At 45.6% G+C, this 25937-nt stretch overlaps 1 protein-coding gene across 1 annotated transcript in view; it reads left to right on the plus strand.

Moving 5' to 3' along the window:
* AKAP12 (A kinase (PRKA) anchor protein 12) overlaps window positions 1-25937 on the plus strand; it is a 135472-nt gene that overhangs the window by 62054 nt on the left and 47481 nt on the right. Inside the window, exon 3 of the mRNA XM_006882799.1 lies at window positions 18415-18513. Coding sequence (XP_006882861.1) covers window positions 18415-18513 — 99 coding nt within the window. The remainder of the gene's footprint in view (window positions 1-18414; window positions 18514-25937) is intronic.

Here is a 25937-nt window from a genome sequence, read left to right on the forward strand (position 1 = left end):
TCTTGAGGATAGCATCTCTGCTGCAGCGTAGGGCAAGGTGCATATCTGTTGTCCACAGGGTTGCTGTATGTCACGCTTGACTCGATAGCAACTAACACCACCACAACAGTCTTTTCTAGAAGTGGATCACCAGGCCTTTCTTCAGGGACACCTCAAAGAATCTAAACCTTTCACCTTTAGGTTGGAAACAATGATTGCACGTTCCTGGATGGGGCTGGTGGTGCTTCATTTCCTGTGATTCCTGTACAGTTCCCACACAGAGGAGAACGTTGGTTGGGTATCATAGGATGCTGAGTTTTCGTCGAATTCACAGATTGCATGTACTTGATATCTTTTTATCCTAAATGAGTTACTGTGTTAGTCTTGAGTCCTGAGTAAGCTATTATGTTCATCTTGAGTCTATCTCCTCTCTTAGTGGCCTCCTGTGACAGAACAGAGTCGCACCGTAGAGTTTCCTGGGATTCTTTGTGGAAACAGATCACCAGCTCGTTTCTTGTGGAGGCAACACTCTTGTGGTGGTTTCAAACCACTGACCTTTCAGTTAGCCTCCCCTTAACTTTTCTCTTGTGTCACAATCTCACGTGCTGTGGGGACTTCCGGCATTGTTAGATAGGCATTTGGGGAGTGAATCTGGCCAGGCCTCTGCACAAAGTGAATTCCTGTAACCAGAGGCCGCGCTTCCCCGTTGGGTCATCTCATGTGGAGATCTTAGGCATTCCCCATGCTTGAGCTCCCACCTAACCAGATTTAGAGCGCTTTTGTTTTCTTTTACATACTTTCCCAGAGAACCCAGGAGTTTCAATACTTTTAAAAACAACTATAACTTTTTAAATGACAGGGGCATTTGGCTGAAATGTTGTGTCTGAAAACAGCCTGCATTTATCTGTGGTGTGTTCAACTCTGTGGTAGTAAGTGTGGCTCAGAGGGTTCTGAGGGCAGAACATTCCAGAAGAGGCTTCTCCTGTTGGATTTTCCCTTAGAGATTCAACATGCACTACAGAGTCTTTCCATTTCCAGTAAATCTGTTTAACTTTGCTCTCTCTCATTTTGCTCACTGCCCATGAGTCAGAACCGACTCATAGCTGAGCCACTGGGTTTCTGAAGTAAATAGCGTGGAAGGAAATGGACCTTCTCACTCCTTGGAGCTGCTGGTGGATTTGAACCACCAGAGAGGCTCAGCCTTTGGGTCAACAGCCCAACGACCTACAAACTACACCAGCTGGAGTTCTGACATCCACAGTGGGGTTCTGGATTATGATGAGCTTCCTAATTGCCTTTGCTATTGCTTTTTTTTTTTCTGACACATGGTGACCCCAGGTGTGAAGAAGAAAGATCCGACAGTTTGCTTCTGAAAGGCCACAGACTGTGCAGCTGACTGTTCATATGCTCCCTGCCATCGAAGGTGCAGGTGTCTGCTTCTGAGGTCTGCTCGGCATGGCAACCCCCGGCCAACTGCCCTGAATTTAGATGCTCCCACAAAGCCACAGTTAACCCGCCTCAATATCTCACTGGCCTGAAGCCTGTTCTTTTGTTGTCATGAATTTCATTCATTCCATTTAACCCTACGGGGAACATTTTTTCAGACTCTCAGGCACCGTCAGGTTGACTGTTAACTCATAGCAGTCCTTTAAACAACAGATCTGAACCGTGCTCTGTCCTGAGCCATTCTCCTCATGAGATCGGGCAGGCTCTGCCCATTATTACAGCCACGTGTCAGTCCAGCTTGTTGAGGGTCTTCTTTTTCGATGATCCTCCACCTTTTCCAACGTGATGCCTTTTTCCAAGGACTAGCCTCTCCTCAACAACATGCCCGGAGAATGTGCGACCAAGGTTCCCATCTTTGCCTTTTAGGAACACTCTGGTTGCACTTCCTCTAAGACTTGTTTGCTCTTTCGGGGGTCCATGGAATATTCAGAACTCTCCACAAAGCACTAGGCAAGAAACTGGGGTGAGTTGGGTTCAAACTGCCCACCTTTCCACTACTGTTGGAGCACACAGCCATCAGTGCTGCCTGGGTCCTTCAGCTCAGCTCACTTGTGTTTGGAGTAATGCCACCAGCATTAAGGGGATTGGTGGTGGTGGTGGTTGGTTGGCTTTATTTTTCTGAATAGATGAGCGGAAAGAAGTCTCATGATTAAAAACAAGCTGTGGTTTTACTTGAAGGTCAGAAGCTTCAGGGCATCCGTATTTTCAGAAAGAAGGCTGCCTCCCCGACCTGGGAGGCTTGGGAATAATTTTCTGGTCCCTGCAAAGGGCATCATCGTCTCAGAGATAAGGACTTGTGCTCAGAGGTCACACACAGACTCACTCTTGGCCCAGGGTGCATGTTCTTCTCAATTTCATGTGGTTTGAGAGAGCTTTGAGCTCAACATTTTAATAACACCCCTGAAACCTGATAAGCAGTTCCTTTTCTCTGTTTAAAAACCCTCTCTGGCTTAAAGGTCCATTGTCCTGCCTGGGTTTTGAGTTCATGGAATGTAAATTCCTGACTGCCTTACCCCCATGCACTATTTGTCTTAATTAGAAATGAGCTCTTTGCCAGGAGATGAAACACTTCACTATTTGAAACAGATAAAAAATATGCCATTTTATTAACTATATTCCAACATTTAAAGCTCCATTCTAGAAATACTTTTTTCTTTTAACTCTGGAAGGTTTATAACATAAACAAACATAGAAATATCATCTAAAGGATACCAATATGCCCATTCACCTAGGGTTAAATATGACTGACATCATCAACATTTTACCCATGTTAAGTTGGCTAAGCCTTCTTGATTTTATTTACTAAAGTGTCTTAAAGGAAATACAATATAATTCCTTTGTAGACCCAGTCTCATCTATCTTTAACAATTGAAGACTATTTACAAAAAGTACCCTTATTGCTACTTATCCTACTACACAGAATTTATATTTTCTAGAATATTAATGTTTAAAAATATTTTTTAAAAATTATGAAACAGGAATAGCGTTGCGGATGCAAAGGTATGTGGTTCAAATCCACTAGCTGCTCCTCAGGGGAAAAGTGGGCACTTTCCTCCCGTGTCATTTCCTGCCTCTGAGGGGCAGCTCCGACTCAAAGGTACACAGCAACAGTGTTGTATTTTTGCGTCCAAGAAATGGAATGTCCTTATGGTGGAGTGGATTTGCTCTAACATAACATCTGAAGGTGCAATGTTGTGGATAACATGGCTCTTTAAAGGAAGGGAGACTCACACGCTCATTGCCCACTCACAGGCCTTCCGGCAGGTTTTCTGAGGCTGTACCTCTCCAGGGAGGAGGCTGCCCATCTTTTCTCCTGCAGAGCTGCTGGAGGATTTGAACTGCTCGAGAGATGCCTCTTTAAGATTAACAGTAGCACCCCGCCCTACAGCCCACCAGGTACCCTGAGAAAGTTACAGAGGTAAAAGGATCATTCCACATGGTTTACCCACAGAAATTCGTGTCTTGCTATTGTGTTATATGCCCTAAATGTATATACCGCTGTCCCACTGTCAGGTCCTGCGTTACACCCACTATGTCAGTCTATCTTGTTAAGAATTTTCCTCTTAAAATGAAACAGTGATTCTTTTGCATTTCGTTTACATGGGATACATGGTCCCAGGAAGATAAGCATGAAAAAGAAAATGAATTCAGAAAATATATCTAGAGTAAGTGGAAAGACTTTGAATTTTCCTGTGACGGGAAATGTTGAATTGATCCCAGGTCTGAAGTGTTCAATTAACCTCAGAGCTGAACTAGCTCTGGGTGTTTGTTTATCTAGGACAGTAAATGTCCATATTATTATAGGTCACCTGTAAGGGGGGATTTACTGTTGTTTTTAGCCAAAAGCATTCCACCTGAACTCACTTCACGTATGAAACCATTCTTGGAGCTTTTCTCTCAATAATTTGTTCCATAACAATTAAACAAACAAACAAACACCTTTTTCTCTAATCCTCTATTTAGCATGATTTTTCTTCAGGGAAGAGTCACTTCTGATATTTTTTCCCCTCTTCATTCATTGCTGTCACGTCAGAACTGACTCATCGCTGACCCTCCAGCATGTTTTCAGAGGCTGTAAATCACATGTGAGGAGACTGCCCATCTTCATCTTGCAGAACACTTGGTGGATTCAAACTGCCTGCCTTTGGGTTGGCAGCGCAGCTCCCTATCCACTGGACCATCAGGTGCTTCTGCCCTCTTCTGGGAACATTTCCAAGACACAGGAGGTTAAGTGTTACTCCGACCTCACTTCTGAGGAGCAGGCTGGCTGCACTTGAGCAGAAAATGTGTTTGGTTTTCAGGAAGCACGTGATACATTTCATAACCTTTGCCAGCACCTAGCAGAAATGACTGTACATCTCTTTACAGCCGATAGAGGACTTGAAATATACAATAAAACCCCTCCCTTGTCTGTCAGCAGAGGTGGCGGTTGTTAGGCGCTGGTGCATCAGCTGTGCCCCACGTATGACAGAATGGACTCCTGCCCGGTCCTGCACCATCCTCACAGTCTCTGCAGTGTTCACGTGCCTCCACTTTTCCAACTGTACTGTCCTTCTCCAGGGATGGACACCTCCCAATAACACACCCAGAGTGTATAGGAGCCCTGGGAGCATAGTGTGTAATGTGTCAGACAGCTAACGGAGAGGATTTGGCTATTCAAATCTACTCTTCCACCTCAAAAGGTTGAACATAGAAATTTCATATGACACAGCTATTCCACTGCTGGGAATATACCCCAAGGAAATTAGAACTAAGACACAAATGGAGTATAAAAATGTTCATAGCAGCAGTATCACCATGACAGGAACATGGAAACAGCCCAAATGGCCATCCACAACTGAATGGATTCAGAAATTGTGGCACATTCACACAGTGAAATACTATGCAGCAATCAGGAGAAACGATTTCAAAAAATACTACATAACTTGGGAGAGACGGAAGAACATTATCTGAGTGAACTAACTCAATCTCAAAAGGATAAATACTGCACAAGACCATTATTATTTTTTTTAAAAAAAGGATAACTGGTATGTATGGGATTCAAGGGGGAAAGGAGTGGGAGCAGAGGATTGAAGATGTTTAGGGGCAAAAATCACAGGGTTGCACAATTTCATGAGTTGACGGAGAGGGTAAAAGAAATGGGAAGGATCTGGAGGGGACCTGACAAAACAAGATGATGAAAGGCATAGTCCAAAGGTGAGGAAATTTATAAAACATAATGCATGAGCATGATTCTATGAAACACAATGTGAATGAAAAATAGTGCGAAACACAATGTATATGAATTTTGTAAGCAAACCAATATAAAAGAAGATTTTTGTTTTTTGGTGTTTTTTTTTTAAATCTACTCTTACAGAGAAAGACAGTCCCATAATTATTTACAGTCTCAGAAGCCCGGAGGAGGGTCACTCGGAGTCAGAAGCATCTCAGGCAGGAGGGTGGCTGTTTTGTTTTTGTCTCGCTTTGTTGGTATCACAAGACAGGGCCAGTTACATTTTGAAGCATACGACAGACAGTCTAAAGGAAGGAGGTCCATCTAGACACTCTGATGTGGAAGGATGTCTGTGGTATAAGAGGAAAACCGGAGCTTGCCAAGAATGTATGTTTCCTTAATGTGTTTATAATAAAACAAATAATTAGAGAAGCAGAGGAGGAAGGAGTGATGATTTTTAATGTTTATTTATGTAAACATTTTTTTAAGTCTGTAATTATACATACCAAACCTTTAGCAATGACTACCTCTGTGGAATTTGTGTCATTTGATTTAGTCTTTTGGTAGAAAGCTAGGGGAAAAGATGGGGTTTTCTATTTATTCTCTTGAAAGATGGGGCATTCTCCTTCTGTGTGATTTGTTGGGGTTTTTTTTTTATTATTATTTTTGTGTGAGTGTACCGTCAGATCAGATCTGACTGGTACAGGAGGAGATTGTCCCTCCTTCCCCGGGAGAGCATTTGGTGGATTTGAACCGTGAGCCTCTGGGATTGTAGTTGCAGCTCCTTGCCACTAGGCCACCAGAACTCCCCTCTTCTGTGTGATTTGTAGCCTCCAGAATCCTGCTGGAGGGTCAGCTGTGAGTCAGTTCTGACTCCAGAGAAATGAGTTTGAGAGTTTTGAATTTTAAAATTTTAAAAGTGAAAACAGACTGAACTAAAAGAAGAAGAAAAAATAATCCATGAATTCTTGGGCTATAAATAACGTGCTATATTTTTAGTTTGTTTTCATTCCCCCTCCCCACCCATGGTTCTTTCTTTGGCCTCCAAAGGTGATGTAAAAAGAGTCAGGCAGTACAGGCATGGCTGAGTCTGACCTCTGTTAATGTCACAAAGGGGAATTGTCAGTTCCCACAGCAACGTCCACAGTACAAAACCATTTCCTGTAAGATCAGACATGGTCTCTGTGCTCCTGCAGATGTTTCTTCTATTCCAACACCAGTCATACTGCTCCCCTATGGGGTCCAAAGTCCATTGCAGTGGCCACACAGATCCCACAGAACTATGCTCACCGTTAGGGGGTGGATTAGAGAAGTTAACAGGTTACAATTCATGTCGACAGCAGGATACAGTTCTTCAGTCAGAACAGCTTCCAAGTGTGCTCACGGGCCCCTTGGCCTTCAGCCTCATGGCTTAGGTCAGTGTTACAAAACTCTTTGTCCTACCAATTGTGAGGTCTCCTCCCTGTCCTCTGGCAAGTTTGGGGCTGGCCTGTGGGGCAGCAGACCCATGCCAGCTCTGTCTCATGTTGGCCTCTGTTTCTCTGCTGAGGCTGCTGCTCTCATGTAGCAAATGACACTTGGCCTTAAATGACAAGCGCTGCATTCTGTTTCTTCTTCCTTGCTGGTAATGAGATCTTTAGCTGCTGCGAAAACTGCTCCATTTCATTCTGGTGGGATGGGAAGATGGAGCCATGGGATGTTAAGTGCACCCTGTTTTATGTTCCTACCCAGCCATGTGGTGAAAGTCAAAGCTGGTGGTTAGGAAAGCCATTGTGAACAGTCAGTCACAATGATATTTATCAGTCACAGGTGATATTTATTCAAAGGGGAAAAACGAAGAATAACAACATATTCATGCCTTAGCTTTCTCCCCACCGCAGGCTTGTTCCCTGTTGTTAGGCCTCCAGGATTGACCCCTAACTGCGGCTCAGTATAAAAACAGTTTGTTGTTAAGTGCCATCGAGCACCTTGCCCTATCCTGTGCCATCCTCGTCGTCTCTGCTGTACTGTTACAGTCACTCTGTGTGTGTGTGTGTGTGTGTGTGTGTGTGTGAGAGAGAGAGAGAGAATGAATCCGTTTTGTTGAAGGCCTAGGGCCTAGGTCCACCCTTTCTCTGACCCTTCACCTTTCTCTTCATGATGTCTTTCTCCAGGGACGACCCCTCCTAACAATAAAGTATTTGAGATGAAGTTTCACCACACCTGCCTCCAAGGAGCACCCTGGTTGTATTTCCTATAGGAAAGATTAAGTTTTGTTTGCTGGAAGTTCTATGGGATATCGAGTACTCCAATACCATTCAAAGGCATTAATTATCCTCCTATTTTTCTTATTTCTCGTCCAACTTTCCGATTCATAGGCAGCAATTGAAAACACCATGGTTGGGAACCAGGCACATCTTAGTCTTTAAACTGACATTGTTGCTCTTAAGTGCTTTGCAGAGGTCCTTGACAGCAGCTATTCCTAAAGCAACACAGTTTTGACCTCTCCACTGCTAGTACCAACGGTACTGATTATGGATCGAAGTAAGATGAAATGGTTGACAGCTTCAGTCTTTTCTCTGTCATGAAGCTGCCTCTCAGTTCTTTGGTGAGGATTTTGGCTTTCTTGAGGTTGAATTGGAATCCATATGGAAGGCTGTGGATTTTGATCTTCTGCTGTTGTTATGTACCGTTGAGCAGAACAGACTCACGGTTGACCCGTGATGGGTTTTCAGAGGCAGTATACTGCACAGGAGGAAATTGCCCATCTTTCTCCTGCAGAGCAGCTGATGGTCATGACGCCTACCTTTGGACCTACCTTTAGACTGGCAGCACAACTCCTATCACTATGCCACCAGAGCTCCCTTACAAGATTGATATTATGTGCCACTGAGTCAGAACTAACTCGTAGCTGACCCTCCAGTGGGTTTTCAGAAGCAGTAAATCACACAGGAAAAGGTCACCTATCTTTCTATTTCAGAGATGGCTGGTGGATTCGAACCACGTGCCTTTAGGCTGGCAGCACAACTGCTTTACCACTCACCCACCAGTGCTCCCTATGCAAAATAGGTTGTTGTTGACAGGTGCCATCAAATTGAGTATGACTCATAACAACGCTGTGAACAACAGATCCGGATCTGAGCCAAGTCCCACACTATTCTCCTGATCTCTGACATACTTGAGCCTATTGCTGCTGTCACTGTGCCATTCCATCTGGTCGAAGGTCTTCCTCTCCTTTGCTGACCCTCCACCTTCCCAAGCATGATGTCCCTTTCCAAAGAATAGTCCCTCCTAACAATATGCCCAGAGTATGTAGTTCAAGTCCACTAGCTGTTCTGAAGGAGAAATATGTGATGAGTTTCCACTGGGTTTCAGAGGCTATGACTCTTTTGAGAGCAGACGACCCATCTTTCTGTGTCAAAGTGGCTGATGTTGACTCTGATCCCCAAGCCTCTGACTTGGGAGCCCTGTGATTTACTCTCATCTTAAAACACGGCAGCTTTGAATTTCAAATAAATCCAAGCAGAAAGCTTTGTTAAATCTAAGCAATATATAAACCTTTAGGAGATAGCAAGAAACAGATGCTGGGATTCTTTAATTAATTACACAAAATCACGTTCTACTACTACCATGTTGCACAACAACAATGACAACAAACTCATTAAGGAAAAAGAAGGCAAAATAAAATGCATTTTTAATCGCAGTGTCAGAAGTTATATACTAAATATCCCAGATTCAGGGGGTGGTTACAGCTTATCTTTTAGACATTTAAAATAGTGCCTACAAAACATATGGCATTATGTAGAGATGTGTTTTGTGCTTTAATATTAAATTTAAAAAGCAAACTGAACAGGTCTTTGTGCCGTATGGTTGCAAATGTGTTAAAAAAATACTGGAAGAAAAAACTAGAAAATGGTGCTACTAAACTGTTAACGTCCTGATGTACTAAATAGTACTGGGGACCTTAGTTGACCTCCTTAATTTTTTACATTTTCCATGTTCTGTTGTTTATCTAATGGGTAGAGAGTTGCTCTGCTCCCAATCAGGAGGCACACAGTTCAAATCCACCAGCTGCTCTGAGTAGGAAAGTCAGTCAGTCTCCTCCCATGTGATTTACAGCCTCTGAAAACCTGCTGGAGGATCAGCTTGGGTCGGTTTGAACTTGACAACAATGAATTTGAATGAATTGTTTCTCTCACTGATGTTTACTTTCACAAGTAGAAGAAGCTTTTCCCCCTTAGTTTATATATTGTGAGAATGGGGCCTAGTTGCAAAGGAGCTACTGCTTAACTGGAAACCATTTTCATTCCAATTTCTGCCAGCTCCTTAGATGAATTTTCATGGGAAAACAGAATCACTTTAAGGTAGAACTTGGAGAGTGAAATCCTATTTCAGGAGCTGTTTGGCTCAAACTAAAGGATGTTGCCTTGTCTGGGCTCAGTCTGACAGGCTCACAGGAGCGGAGCTAAGGTCTGGGGACTTCCTGGTACGTGAAATACTTCAGAGCTCGTGTTTTCTCATTGCCTACACTAGCAAACAGGAAGTAGGTTGGAGAGTGGGCCTCAGGTCTGATCACCTGGGCTTGAATTCTGGCCCTGACCTTAACTTGCTTTTGTGACTTTGGGCCCATTCTTTCACCTGTCCTGTTCTCCTCACCTTTTCTAATAAAACACATTTGCTTTTATCCAACTCAGGGTGTCTTTGGAACAGCACCCAGCACATGTTAAGTTCTCCATACATTTTAGCTATTTTTTGTCAGTCCACAAATGTGATCTTATGGGAATAACTCGCTTTCCTCTCTCAGTGGGGGCCAGGACATCTTGTCTTATTATTCATGCTGTGTGCTGGGCAGAGTTATGACTTCAGATCTTCCTCGTAAACTCCAGAGAAGCAAAGAGAGAGTCCTGGTGGTTCAGTGTTTAAGAACTTGGTCTAACAGAGGTCAGTGGTTCAAACCCACCGACTGCTCCACCTGGGCGTGAGGGGATGACATGCCTCCTGCTTCTGTAAAGATTACAGCCTCAGAAACCCCACCGGGCAGTGCTTGTCTGTCTGAATCCACTTCACAGCTGTGGTTTGGTTTTGAGGGCTTAGGAAAAAAGGGGTAAGGTAGATGACACACAGGTCTGAAGGGATGACAGTCGCCGGCCTTTTTTCTTTCATTGCCCATAGAAGTTCTAGGAGACACAGCAAAGAGCCTTCAGCACGTACAAGATCTGAGTTCAAGTCTAGGCTCACCTTAGCCTTGGAACCTCGTCTCTAAATTCATGTCTTCTTACCAGTGAAGACTAACACTTTCTCTGCCTTTGGACTGTTTGAGCTTTACATGAAAGAATATTTGGGACGTTATTTGCTGGGGCTGATTACCTAATCGTCAAGGCAAGCGTGAGTTTACTTATGCTTGTTTATTAATCTGTAGTGAACAGTGTGGTTGTGAAGTGCCGTCGAGTAAGACTGACAGTGACCCTGTGAACAAACAGACCTGAACTCTCTGCTATCCTGCTCCTTCCTCGTCATTTCTGACACACCCACGCCCATTGCGGCAGTCACTGTGTCAGTTCCCACCTTATCATTCACATTCTCCAGCTGCTCTGTGACAGAAAGATGCGCGTTCTCCTCCCATAAAGATTTACAGACGCCAACCAGGTGGATTGACCGAGCGACTGCAGCAGTGGACCTGAGTATGTCAGAGACAATAAAGGTGGCACAGAGTAGGGCAGGGTTCACATCTGCTGTTTATGAGGTCAATGTGAATTGTGTTCACAGCGGCAACAGATTCAGTAATTGCTGAGTCATAGTCTATTGATGACCCTAACACCACCAGCCTCGATGGAGGGTCACTGTGGGTGGGCCTCCCCTTGACAGCAGTGAATTTGATTTCATTTTAAGGCTCCCTGGGCTGTAATCTTTACAGGAAGAAGGAACCCTGGGAGTGCAGTAGTAAAGTGCTGGGATGCTAATCAAAAGGTAAGCAGTTCAAACCTAACACCGGCCTGATAGAATGTATGGAAGTCTGCTTCTGTAAAAGGCTATAGCCTTTGAAACCCTAGTATGGGGGAGTTCTAGTCTGTCTGGCATACAAGGGTCTGAATCCATTGGACAGCAGCAGGTTTTCTGGGGACTGTTATTATGGTGGTGGACATCCCTTCTCTCTCCAACTCATGGGCTGCAGGAATTGTGGGCCAGCCCACCTGTGCTGATAGGGACCTCTCTAGAGTACTGAAGAGCAATGAAATCAGTCTGGAGACTAAGGTGCACCTGATCCAGGCCATAGTCTTCACAATTACTTGCTATGCATCAGAGAGCTATACAGTGACTAAAGATGATAGCAGAATTGATGCCTTTGGGTCATGGTGCAGGACAATAGTGTCGAACATACGGTGAACTGCGAGGAGAACAAACAGATCTGTCCTGGAGAGGGTAAAACCAGTTTGCTTACTGGAGGCAAGAATTTTGAGGCTCTGTCTCACATACCTAGGGTACATAGCCAGGAGGAACCAGACCTTGGAGAGGGACATCATGCTTGGTAGGGTGGAGGGGAACAGCACAGGAGAAGGAGACCCAGGATGAGATGGATTGACTCAGTGGCTGAAGCAGGGAGATTAGTCTGTCAGAGATGATGAGATTGACTCAGGACAGGGCAGCTTTCAGAGCTAATGTACATAGGGTCACTGAGTCACAGGTGACTTGGTGGCACAACACCATGATGATGTTGCTTATTGGTCCACTGGTGAGGACTTTCGCCGTCTCGATCTTGAGTGAGATGCAATTCAGATTGATGGCTCTAGTCCTTGATCTTCTGCAGCAAGCGTTTCAAGTCTTCCTCACTTTCAGCAAGCTGGATTGTGTCCTCTGCGTAACAACACAGGTTGTTGATAAGTCTTCCTCCTATTCTGATGCCACGTTCTTCTTCATGGAGTGACTTGGAGAGGGTTATATGTGGAAGCTCACCTCTCTTCCCACCCGATCCTGAGAGCTGATAAGAGCACACTTGTTTTGTAGAGAGTTTTGTGGAGAGCTTGGTAGGCCTCACCTGCCAAGTGGGTGCACATCCACTTGTGAAGTCCTGTGGCGGAGGAAGCAGGTAGGAGAAGCCTGACCACTGTTCTGTCCTGCCCTGGCCACCATTTTGGATATTCCCAGTTGTTGGTCTTGGCTGTTCCCAGGAATGGGAGCAAAACACTGTTGCCGAGAGTTGTAGAGAGTTTTCTTAAGGCCTTGGTTAGTTGTAATGTGGTAATACTTAAAGGGAATGAACTTTGGCTGACACACACGAAGGATATAAGCTTGAAAACATTTTGAGTTTTGATTAGTTCAGAGGAGGCGTTTACACTTTTTGAAGTACAAATCCAACAGGGAATAGGTTTTCTGGTGCTTACCCTGTTGAAGTGTGAGGAGTGTGTCTTCAGTCCAGCTCCAGTCTCAAAAAAATAGAGCAGCATTCATAAAACTAAGTCCGAGGTGGGCGGATAAGGCAGGGAAGGTGCAGCGTGGAACATTTTCTTCTTCTCTCTTGTTTGTAATCCTCATCGTTCCCCTTCTTGCCTTGAACTTGGTGGCCCTCACATGCTCCATCGGGGCTTCAGGTTTTCAGAAGTGAATTGCCAGGCCCTCCCCACCCCCTCATCTCCTCTGGGTAGATTCGAGTTTCTGGACAGCTGGTAGCTGAGTGTTTACCTGTTCGCAGCACCCAGAGACCTTACCCTGCGTGTGTCTTTCTCTTTGGTGCGCATTTCAGTTACAGCTTTCAGAGCTAATGTGTGTCTGAGATAAGAAAGATAGGGGTTTCGTGACAGAGGTGTGTCCACAATATATATTACCAGGTTATGAAACAGCATGAATTTTCCACTTTTATTGATGGAGAAAAAGTAATTGAATGTTTCTATGCATATAGATAGAACCAAAAAGAGAGGAAAGTTCCATCCATAAGGTTAAGGAAATAATGGGTTGGTTTTAAGACTTGAGGAGGCTCTAACTTAAGTTAGTGATGCCATCAGAGATCATGAGAATGGCACAGGATAGGACGGGGTTCAGGCATGTGATTCACAGGGTCACTATGAGTCATATTCAACTCAAAGGCACACCAAAATAACAACCACATTAGAAATAATTTCTTCACTGCAATCTCAAAGGTACGTGGTTCAAATCCACCAGATGCTCTGCTGGAGAAGGAGGGGCAATTTCCTCCTGTACCAGTCAGATCCGATTTGACGGCACACACACAAAAAGTAATTTTAAAAAAAAAATAAAATTCTTTTTTGGGGGAAATTATTATTTTTTTTTTCAGTAAAGTTGACATAATATTGATTCTTTTATAGCTTTAATTGCCAGTGTCTTCTCTTAAACAATAATATTAAATATTTGGAGTTCCTCAGTCATAAAGTGAAAGAAAGGCTGGAGGTTTGAGTCTACCCGGGGGTGCCTTGGAAGAGAGTCCTGGCAACGTACTTCCAAAACATCAGCCATTGAAAATACTACAGAGGACGGTTCCACACAGACACTAGACACATGGGGTCACCAGTGTCAGAATCAACAGCAGCTGGTCTCCACTATTATGGATTCTTGTAACATTTTGATGACGGGAATGGAAGAAAAAGGAAAAAGCACTGTTATTTGGGCTGAGAAAACAAGGCAAATAAGAACATGAGATTTTGCAAAAGCTTCTGCTACTTCAAGGAGCAAAACCCCAGCTTTCTGCAGATTATCACGCAACAGGGTTGTTGTTGTGTGCCACCAAATTAGAAGTCATTCTGACCCTCCAGCTGGTTTTCAGAGGCTGTAAATCACAGGGGAGGAAATTGCCTATATTCTGAAGAGCAGGTGGTGGATTTGAACTGTGTGCCTTGGAAATTACAGCATATTTTCTTACCACTAGGGTACCAGAGCCCCTGGCAGGACTGAGCAGGACTGCCCTGTACTATTTCTACCGTATGGAGAGGTGAACTGTCTCATCTTTCTCTGATGGGAGAGACTGGTGGGTGGTTCCAAATTCTCACCTTTCACTTAGCAGCCACAGCATCACCAAGGCACCTCCTTCAAGGACAGACTGATGGAAGTGAGTGTGGCCAAGGAGCAAAGCCACTTGTTCCAGCGTGGAGTCTGAAACATCACCTTCTCTGCGTGGGGACCTGAGCTGTGCACTTAATAAAAAAATAGGCTCAGAACTCATTTTCAGTAAAGAGACTGCGCAAAAATAATAGTGATGCCACTGCCACAAACTGCTCCCAAGTTTAATAAGCCCATGTGTGAAGTCAAGACAATTGCCGTGTGGTCACAGACCCAAACCACAGCTGTTGAGTGGTTTCAGACAAAAGCACTGCCTCGTGTTGTTTCCAAGGCTGTAATCTTTACAGAGGCAGGTGACCACAGTGCCCCCTCCCACCAAGTGGAGCAGTTGGTGGGTTTGAACCACTGACCTTTTGTTAACCAAGTTCTTAACTACTCCACCACCAGGATGCTCACTTCATGCTTTTTTTTATTATTCCTTTTAATGAAAGTTTACAGACTTTGGATTTCCATTCATTCATTGTTGAACTTTTCTCTCTGCCCATCTCTCCCCTCCCAATTTGCTCATCTCTTTGAAAAGTAAAAGAAAAATTCTTTCATTGTTCTACAATCCTTCCCCCAAGTCCACTCCACTATGCAGCCTTCCTTCTGGACTCCTGTCATGACAATAATACCTAATCATATATCCCTTTTAAAACAGTTGTCTCCCTCACCAAAGGCTAGGATTCGAGGTTTTCACTCTGCCTACTCTGCCCAGCACACAGTGTGAATAAAACGAGACAGGATCCCTCAGCCCAGCTGAGAAGGGCAAGCGAGCCGTTCCCACAAGATCACATTTGCAGAGGGCAAATGGCCTGACTAAAATAGCTAAAATGTATGGAGGACACAGTATCTTACCATCATACTTTTGACTTTAAGGAGGTCTGGCTGGCCCCCTGCTTTGGGGGCTGAATTTATTCTGTCTCCTAATCTACTTCGTTTGTGTGTGATTGATGAACCTGCGTTGTTTTTCTGTATCTCAGAGGTTTCCCACCTTTAGCTGTCTTACCACTTCCCTGTTACTCATTTGAGTGGAAAAGATCTGTGCGTCCTTCTCTGGGTTGATTTCCGCCTTACACAGATCCTGGCTCCAACAGGTTCTACTGGATTTCTAAGAAGAGGCCAAAGTTCGTGGGTCTGTACCACAGATCTGTAGCACAGATGTGAGGTTCTCATATCTGTAACTCAGCGAGACTGGTTATGGATATAATGGCTTCTTGTTGTTGTTGTGGTTATGTGCCGTCAAGACGCTCACGACTCATAGCGACCCTATGTACAACAGCCCTAAACTCCGCTCTGTCCTGTGCCAATCTCATGTACATAGGGTTTTCAGAGGCCTGCTATTCTGGAAGTGGATGGCCAATCCTTCTTCCTAGTGTGTGTCAATCTGAATGTTCAGATCTAGAGAAGTATCCAACAGATGAGCATTTTATCGAAAAAGTGAAAATATATCCCTTATTGTGGAATTAACCATTAGTTTCAGTGTTGTCCCTGTCCTTGACACAAGTGCTCTGACCCACTTATTTCTTTGCTCCACCATCCATCAAGATACCCCTCCACTTCTACCCACTCCCTTCATCACCTATCTCCCATTGTCTAGCCCTTGATCTGATAGCTTTTATCTAAAGCTTCCTTGGTTTCTGTGATTCCAGATTCATCAGCTGCTAACAGTTTCTTATGCTGTGACCAGAGCAATTTTCCAAGAACTCTTTTTTTAAAATAATTATTCATTTTATTTGGTTCTGTTCTTATTTCATTTTTTTCTTTTTATTGTGTTTCATCAAATCAGTTCTGGCTGGCACAGGAGGAGATTGCCCCTCCTTCTCCAGCAGAGCATCTGATGGATTCGAACTATGCACCCTGGGGATGGCAGTGCAGCTTCTTGCCACTAGGTCACCAGAGCTTTTCTTTTTTTTTCTTTTTAAGAGTCATGGCTATTGAACTTTGGAATCCTGATGCCTTAGAAGAGGGTTGTTCTAAAAAAAAAAAGAAGAGGGTGGTTCTCTACGTTTCTGCTTAGTTGTGTTGTGCAGAGGGGTGGAAACAGTTTCTGTCACACCTTTCCCAGAGATGTCTTTCTCCAAGGACATGGCCAAAGAGACAAACTGTTGGCATTCTTGACTCTAAGGGGAGCCCTGGATCTGTTTTCTGTTATCCATAGGATCTCAACTCAACAATAAGCAGAGTTGACCAAAGTTTACGGCTATCTTTGTGTTCTGCATTTGTTTTACCACGTCCAGGGATATATATCGTTGGTTTGCTCCGGAACCCTCAGTAATAAGTGACTCTTGGTCTCCTCCTCTGACGGCTCATTCTGACTGTTCATCCCATTCTGGTTTGTTTGATGATGATGATGATGATGATGATGATGATGATGATGATGATGATTTTGTGTGTGTACTGTCGAATGGGACCTGACTGATACAAGAGGAGATTGTCCCTCCTTCTCCAGCAGAGCATCTGGTGGATTTGAACCACTCACCTCTGAGATTGCAGTGCACCTTCTTGCCACTAGGCCACCAGAGCTCACCTGTTCATCCCATTCCTAAGCTAAATTCCTGACTCACCCACAGAGCTCACTGCTGTTGAGTCATAGCAACCTTCCATTGCGTTTTCGACGCTCAATCTTTACAACAAGTGACTGTACATCCTTCTGAGGAGTGGTTGGTGGATTCGACCCAGTCTTTCTGTCAGCAGCCTAGTACTTTATGCCGCGTGCCTCCAGGGCTCTGTACCTAAGTAACTCTGCTTGGTTAGAATAACCCAGCTTGGTGAGAGTCCCACCCTCTTTTTCCATCTGTAGGCCTCATTTAATGTTCCCATCTTTCACATTTTGGTAAGAGGAGCCTCTAAGTGGAGCTGTAATCTGAGCATTCTGTTTAATAAATGCACTCAGCATGGGCATTTGAAGCCAAGCCTTCCATCTGTAGCGCACGTATTACAGCACAGTGACATTCCAGCGCAGACAGCTGAAGGACAGCTTTGCAGGGAGCCGAGAGCAGCCAGGTGGAATCAATTTAGCAAAGCTCAGGGCTTCTGGATTGATGGTCTTGAACCCCCTGTCTTCAGGGCTCTGATCTCAGGCAGCGGTTTGGCCGGCAGATCATTGGCCTGTTTGTGAAACGGGAGGCCTTCCAAATGGAGCCCAGGGCTTTGTGATTTCTCTGTAGCAGGCAGGTCCTTCAAAACCTGGCGCAGGTCTTTATTCTGGGAGTCCCTGGTGATGCAAATGGCTAACATGCTCGTCTGCTCACTGAACAGAAGGCTGAATGTTGGCATTTGTTCAGAGGTGCTGTGGAAGAAAGGCCTGGCTTCTAATGCCAAATATCAGCCATTGAAAACCGTCGGGAGCACAGGTCTACCCACTTACCCATGGGGGCACCGGAGTCAGAGTGACTCGCTTGCTAAAAACTCATTTCTTGATAAAAAACTCCGACTAATCAAATCACAACCAACTCAGAGCTGACCCTCCAGTAAGTTTTCAGAGGCTGTAAATTGCACAGAAGATTGCCCTATAGAGCAGCTCGTGGATTCGAACCTCTAGGGAGGCACTGCCTTGGGGTTGGTGGTTCATCTCCCTGTGGGCTGCACCGCGAGAGTGCACTGTGCTGATTGGATAGCACCGGTTTTTACTGTTACCTTTACAAGGGGCGGGGCGACATTACACAGTCTGAAGTGTCTTGGGCAAACCCTGGCTGCTCCACTGGTCAGCTGTGGGACATGTGACGGGCCATTTCTGCCCATCCGCAGTTACATTGAATCCCATTGTCCTTCCCTGTAAAATAGGAATAGCATGAGCCTTACAGAGCTCTTAAGACAAATGAGAAATCTATACAAAGCCTTCCCAAATCTCTCAGTTCTCTGTGTTTGTACTAGTTTCAATTCATTGAAAACTTATTTTTTTATTATCCTCAGAATTTAAAAAAAAGAAAGTCACTGTGCTTTCTGGTTTTGCAGCTGGGCACAGATATCCTTTAGTGATGACTGCAAATGTCCACTTTAGTAGGATTTTAAATAAATCGTCATTCATGACAACCTACTTGATAGCCGTGCCTTGTAAAGACCCAGCTCATCCAGCCTAGAAGGTTTAAATCCTGAGTCTCCATCTCTCTGCATGTTTCCTTTCGTGGCTTGTTTTCCGGAAGGGAAAGTTCAGCTTGTAACTCTGTTTACACGGCTTTGTCTTCCTGCAGCAACTCCAGAAGAATGGGCAGCTATCCACCGTCAGCGGCTCACCCGGGCAAGGCGAGCAGAGCGGCCAGGAGGGAGACCTGAGCGGCCAGGAGGAAGCAGTTGTCCTCACAGATGGTAAGTCATCCTCCCAGGCTCCTGGCAGAGCGCCTCGGGCTGCAGACGGACAGCACCTGCAGCAGAGGGCAGCCAGCACAGGCTGGAGAAAGCAGGCTGTGTCTACACGGCAACAGGAAGTGTGTGTCTGACCATTTGGGTAGCTCCTGGACTCAGGTCCTGAATTATCCTTTCTCCTTCCTGGAGGCCCTCAGCTGGGACTTAATGCTTTTCATGATGGTTGCCACATCTCAGCCACTAGTCTACTATCAAATGTGAATTCTGTTGCGTGTTATTGTTGAGAACATGCACACTAATACAGCAGTTTCCTCCATGTACAAGTCCGTGACACTAATCAGATTCTTGGAGTTTTGCAACCGCTCTCAGCTGTTTTTCTGAGCTGTCCCTCCTTCATTAACATAAACTCATTGCCCTTGAAAAGCCTCCTATCTAATCTTTCCAGTGGCTGTGTGGTCAGTTTGATCCCATGTGGATAGAGCTTAAAAGAGCAAATTGCCTAAAATAGATGTCCTCCTAGTTAAGCTAATCTATTATTTGGCTTTTAAGAAGACTTCAAAAGAGATTTTTCTGGTGTAAGTTTTAAGTGATTACCTCTGAGTAATATTCAATGTCTGTATGTACAGACTCTTTGGATTCCGTGAGAATTTGAACATCTGTTGTGCATTTCCCCCCTTTTGATCAAGCTTTTGCATTGTTGAAAATAGACCCCAGTTCGACAGTTTCTACATGCACACGTCTGTGACGTTCTTTGAAATACTGCAACCTTTCATTTGTTGATTATACCTTTCTTTTTGGGAACACCGGACTCGTCCATTACTTAGAAAAGCCTGGTCTACTTGTACCGATTATGTACCTTTCAAGGTGAACCCTTCCCTCTGTCTCATCTGATGCACTGCATATTTTATAACTCTTGAATCTTAGAGCCTCTAAGCCAAAAAATCCAAGCCCCACACCATCCATTCTTGTGTAAAATCTCTGCAAAAGCAGATTGCCAAGCCCTTCTTCCACAGTACTGACCAGTGTTTTGGTGAGTCACATCAGTATCTTGGCTGTGAAGTCAGAACCGACTCATAGCTGACCCTCCAGTGGGTTTTTGCAGGCTGTAAACCACATGGGTAGAGACAGCACATCTTTCTCTTGTGGGAGCCAGTGAATTAAAACCGGCTGAGGGGCTCCTGTTAGCAGTGCAGCTCCCCACGGACTACACCACCGACGTGCCCTGTGTTCTTCTCAACTAAAAAAAACCCCTTATAATCAGGGAGTTGGAATTGCTTTATAACTGACCCACAAGTAGACTTTCACAGGCTGTAAGTCGCCCACAACTGCACCAGCAGAGCTCGTAGTCAACTGCAAACCCTGCCTGCCAGGGGCCTATTGGAGAGTGAGCCCGTCATCACAGCCTCACTAGCTCGAGTTCAGCCTGAACAGGAAGTGAGAAGAACCACTACAAGCTCAGAATTTAAGCGTTGGACTGGTGGGTCTCTCAAGAAAGACAAATGGTTCCACAGTCAACACTCTTGATACCAGCAGCCAGGAAATCAAAAGACAAATTGCATTGGGAAAATCCGCTATCAGGGAGGGACTTCTCCCGAGTTCTGAAGAGCAACGATGTCAGCCTGGAGACTAAGGTGCGCCTGATCTAGGCCATTGTCTTCACAATTCCATGCTGTGCATCAGAAAGCTAGACAATGACTAAGGATGATACAAGAAGAATTTATGCCTTTGAGTTTTAGTGCTGGGGAAGAGTGTTGAATATACCATGGACTGACAAGGGAACTAACAGGTCCATGCTGGAGAGTGTGAAACCAGGCTGCTCCTTGAAAGCAAGGATTTTGAAGCTCCATCTCACATACTTTGAACATATTGCCAGGAGAGACCAGTCCTTGGAGAGGGACATCATGCTTGGAAAGGTAGAGGGACAGGCCTAGAGAGGAAAAGTCAGGAAGAGATAAATTGACTCAGTGACTAGGCTAATGTGGGTATGTGTGTTGGGGACGGTGAAATTGGCTCAGGAGAGAGCAGGGTTCAGAGCTGTTGTACACAAGGTCGCTATACAACAACAACCAAAACATCTCTGGTTTCTTGTGTCATTGCTCAACTTAATCATAAGTTGAAGGAATAATTTTATAACCACTGTGGAAGACATTGGAGCTCTGGTGGCCTAACGTTAAGAAGCTGCACTGCAATCCCGAAGGTACACGGTTCGAATCCCCAGTTGCTCCACAAAAGAAAGATGGGCAGTCACATACTGTGCGATTAACTGCCTCTGAAAACCTGCCAGAGGGTCAGCTATGGGTCAGTCTGACTCAGCAGTACACAGCAACAACAACATGGAAGACATGAGGGCCTGAGAGGCACAGTGGAGCTCTGGAGTCCGTGATTTGGACCTGCCTTCTGCTCCAGGGATAAAGGTGGGCAGTCTTCTCCCGTTAACAGCCTCAGAGAGTCAGAGATGGGGCCTCGTTAGGTGTCCACCTTGACGGCTGTGGAGTGGGTGGGTGTGGCAGCAATAGCCATGGGTCACATGGTGGCTCAGTGGTAGAATTCTCACCTTCCACGTGGAAAACCTGGGTTCGATTCCTGACCAGCATACCTCCTGTGCAGCCACCATCCATCTGGAGGCTTACAGGTTGCTATGGTGTTGAACAGGTTCTAGCAGAGAGTCCAAATGAGAATGCACCAGGAAAAAAAACCTGGCTGTGTCATTCCAAACCCTCGCCAGTGGAGTCTGTGTGGATCACAGAAGCCTGATCTCCAGCCAGTCGTGGGGGTAGGGGGTACCCAGGCTCAGGCTGTGTTATTTTCTGCTGTGCATAGTGTTTCTGTGAGTTGGAGACTGACAGCAGCACGAATGAAAGATGTGAGAAAAGATGGCAGTCCAGAGTGCTAAAGAGCAACAGTGTCACTCTACAAACTAAGGTGCACCTGATTCAGAACATGGTCTTCACAATTACTCGTGATGCATCAGAGAGCTGGACAATGACCAAAGATGACAGAATTGATGCTTTTGAGGTGTGGTGCTAGAAAAAGAGTATTGAACATACCATGGACCGCCAAACAGGTCTGTTCTGGAGAAGGGGAAACCAGATGGCTCCTTGGAGGCAACCTTGGAATCAAACCCAGGTTTTCCATGTGGAAGGTGAGAATTCTACCACTGAACTACCATGTGATTTTGAGGCTCTGTCTCACATACTTTGGGCATGTTGCCAGGAGGGGCCGGTCCTTGGAGAAGGACATCGTGCTTGGGAGGGTCAATGGACAGCAGAGGAAAGGAAAACCTCAGATGAGATGGATTAACACAGTAACTGGGGTTATAGGGGTAGTTGTGTCAGGGACAGTGAGATTGGCTCAAAATCAAGCAGGGTTCAAAGCTGTTGTACACAGGGTCGCTATGAGTTGCAGTTGACTCAATGGCACGTAACAACAACAACCGACTTGACCATCACATGAATGCAAAACCGTGAAGGGAGAAGTGTAATAGAAGAAGCTTTCTCATTTCTTAGGTTGGGTAGGCTCTTCCACACTTGACACCTGTTTCTCATCTTGCTCGCTGCCCCACAGAGCTGCTTCGGGCAGGGAGCTGCCTTTGAAGTTGCTGGGAATCCCGGCCTATGTCCAGTGCACCCCAGATACAATATAAAGTTCAAGCTACACAGTCTGGTGGATGGGCGTTTGTACTACCTCGTGTGCCAGCCTCAAATAGTTCTCAGCAAAGGCATTGGCTTGTGCCCAACGCAAATTCCCAAGCGCCAGGCTTTGTCCTTCCTGCTCCAAGGTTTGAATCAATTCAAACAACAGCCACGCCTGAGGCCGCCGTGGTAGATAGAAGTGGCTCCTCAGAAGAAGAGGCTTCTCGGACCTGAGATTCTCACCAGCAGGGGAGATAAGAAGCTAATCTACTGAATTGAAACAGATGAGGGAGAGAACAGTTTAAAAGTGATATATGCCAGCATATTACGATTATCACAGGAATCCAGAATTAAGGTTGTATAGCAGAGTGCATTGGGGGCGGGGGGGGGGGGGGGGGGGGGGGGGGTGGGGGGGGGGTTTGTTTAGGGGCCAGGGGTGGGGGAGGGGGATTGTATACCAACGAAGAAGTTTATCTTTTGCTTTTCAAGGAGAGGAGTGAAATGGGGGGACGGGGGTAAAGAAAAAAAAGCAACAATGAATGAATGAAAATACAAAATCTCTGTAAATGTTCATTAAAAGTAATAAATTTAAAAAAAAAATAAAAGTAAGTAAATGGGAAAAAAATAAGCTAAGAGAGTGCACCAAGTAGCAAGGCAATGAGAGGTTAAAGAAGATAAAAATTCACATATGACAAGTTCCAGCACTGATTTGATGAGCTGGTGAGTTCAGGAGGAGTGATCACTCCGTGGGGACCGAGGGGAGGTTGTTTAGACAGGGAGCTCTGGTGGCCTCCTCGTAAAAAGCTGCACTGCCAACTCAAATCCATGCCGTTTGACTCTCCCGGCCTCTGCGCGGGAGACAGACCCCGGTGCGAGTCATGGCCTCTGGAAAGCTGCTGGAGCCTCAGCTCTGTTGAGACAAGCTGCCTCCCATTATGACCCTCTGAACAGGATCGGAACCTGCGGTGTCCTGTGCCGTCCGCACCGTCTCTGAAGAGGCTGAAGCCCGTTGTTACCATCACCGGCTCTGTCTTGTGGAGGCTCTTCTTGTCCTTCTCTGACCCTCCATCTTTTCCACCCCGATGGATACCAGCAAAAGCGGAAAGGACATTATTCTCTTCGTGAGTTAGTCTCACTAGCATGTTGTTAAGCCAAGTACTGCTCTTTCCAGCCACAGCAACCCTGCGAAGTGTGGAGTGTCCTTCCTAAGAGGGAGGGCAGCAGACGGTTGGCGCTGCTGGATGGTCAGTTGGTCGGCATATGGTTCCCACCCAGGGTGTGTCCAGAGGCTCGTGGGTTCAAACCCTGGATGTGGTCTGAGCCACGGGTTATGGTGAAGAGCCCAGCAGAACCTGGGAAGGGAAGAGCTGATCGTGGTTGCTGACCTCATATGTGGGACAACAAAACCACTGTCCTGTCTGGCACCATGGCCGTGGTCACTTGGGGATCGTTGGGGTTTCATGGCTGATTTTCAGAAGGGAACCATCAACCTTCCTTGCCAACTCATCAGAGTCTGAAAGCTCCTCGGGAAGGTGTTCAGCATCATGGCAGCACGGGGCCCTCCACAGACAGACGGTAGTGGCTGTGTCCGATGGTTATTGACTGGAAATCGAACCCTGGTCTCAGACCTGGAAGGTGGCAGTTCCACCACTGGCCCACCAGTGCACCTAATGGGACTGGGTGCTAGAGCTTAGAAAGCAGAGCTTGGAAAGTGTTTAGAAGATGATTTGGGGTCACTGTCGTCATCAAAAGGGAGCTCTGTGTAGTCTACAGGGAATGGTGAGCTAACCCAAGCATGATGCCTCTCTGGAGGTTCGAATCCACCAGTGGCCCAGCAGGAGAGAGCTGGGCAGTCTCCACCCATGGGATTTACAGCCTCCAGAAACACTTGAGTGTCAGCTTTGAGTCAGTTCCAACAACATAGAGTTTAAGGGTTGTTTTGGATTTTGCAGTCATCTGCTGGTGGACTGTGGAACATATCGGGCTGCTGACCAAAAGGTTCACGGTTTACATCCCCAGCCACTTACCCAGGAGTCTTTACAGGAGAAACATGGGGAGACCCCTCCTATAAATGTTTATAGCCTCAAAAACTGATGGAGAATTGGTATGAGTTGGACTCCTTGTCAGGGGTGGGTTGAGTTTGGTTATCTGTTATAGGTGAAATTAGGGAAAGCTTGAAAGACTGAGAATTACCAGGAAGTAACACAGCCATGGAAAAAGCATGGGTTTTGGAAAAACAGGATAGGACAAGAGTCCCGATCTGTTGTTCATAGGGTCACTATGAGTTGTACTTAACTACCTAACAACAACAATAACACTGGGAAAATGGCACCATGGATTGGATGCTGTGTGTCCCCCCTGGGGTCAGGAATGGGGAGCCAGTTGGGTGGCTTCTTATCACACACTGGTATATGGGTGATAAAAGGGGATACTGGCCTTGGCAGCTGCTGGATTTCCAGACAATCTCCGGGTGCAGGGAAAGCTTTTGTTAACTTCCTCAGTCTCAATGGGATTTCTTCCCCTTTGTCCCTCTCCAGCCGCTGAGTAAACACAGATTTCGGTAGGACAGTTCTGTGTCCACATTGGGATTGTTCCATTGTCTTCCTGACCGTGGCCTCCAGGTCTGAGTTCTACCAGGTTTCTCCTTTGTGCTGGCGTACCTTGTACTTCCAGGGTTGTAGGTTTGAAGCCACCAGCGGCACCTGAGGAGAAAGATGCTGCAGTCTGCTTCGGTAAAGACTGCAGCCTTGGAAACCCATTAGGCCTGTTCTACCTGTCCCTACATGGGGCGCTGGTGGCCTAGCGGATAAGGAGCTGTGCTGCCAGCCCAAACATGGGTGGTTTGAATCCAGCAGGTGCTCTGAGGGAGAGAGATGGACAGCCTTGGAAAGGCCACGGGAGATCTGCTCGAGTCCCTTTTGAGGCAGTGAGTTTTTAGAGCCGGCCGAATGCACTTGTAGGAAGCGGGCTCGATTTTGGTTTGCTGCTCCGTGATTTACTTCACTCATTAGAGTCTTGGATGCAACTGGGTACACTTGATTATTTTGGGTTTTTTTTCCTCATCTATTTCATCTGTCAGACAGACGATAATTAATAGCCTGGCAATATAAATACAGACATAACCTTTATGGTAAGTAATGCAAGAAATATATTTCATTCTTTTCTTTTGACATTAGTGATTATATCTTATGATTATTTCCAGAAATAAGAATTTTCTGCAAAAATATACTGTTATGCCAACAGAGGTATGTTGCTCGTATGCAAATATTTATTTGTAGGATTGTGGGGACCTTGATTTCTACATGGTCCACTTCAGGAGCAACAGGCTTCAGCTTGGTCCTTAGGAGGACCAACAGTGGAATCTGGGCCAAGTAACGGCTGGCAGTTTGAATCCTCTGGGTGCACTGTGAGAGAAGAGGCAACCGGCTTCTGGGAAAATGGAACAGCTCAGAAACCTGGTAGACGGTCCCCAGGTGTTTGAATTGACTTGATGGAGTGGGTTTGCTTTGGGGATTGTGGGCTAACATGTGAGAGCAGTTGGGAGAAAATGGTAAGAGACTTCCTTTCCAAAGGGTTTTCTTTCAAAGCCACCGAGGTATTTAGGGAAAGCCTCAAGCGAAAATCATTTTTCCCCATTCCTGCTTGCAAGGTCTTTTTAGCAAACTGGAAATACTGGTAATTCAGGAACTAGCACCCGCCTGTACTGTAATGAAAGTGGTCTCTTCCCTTCTGACTTTTCTTTAAATCTTACAGGGTACATTTTCTTCTTATTTTTTTTT

This window comes from Elephantulus edwardii, unplaced genomic scaffold, assembly GCF_000299155.1.
Source record: "Elephantulus edwardii isolate Elephantulus edwardi_28Jun2011 unplaced genomic scaffold, EleEdw1.0 scaffold00024, whole genome shotgun sequence".
In the NCBI taxonomy this organism is placed as follows: domain Eukaryota; kingdom Metazoa; phylum Chordata; class Mammalia; order Macroscelidea; family Macroscelididae; genus Elephantulus; species Elephantulus edwardii.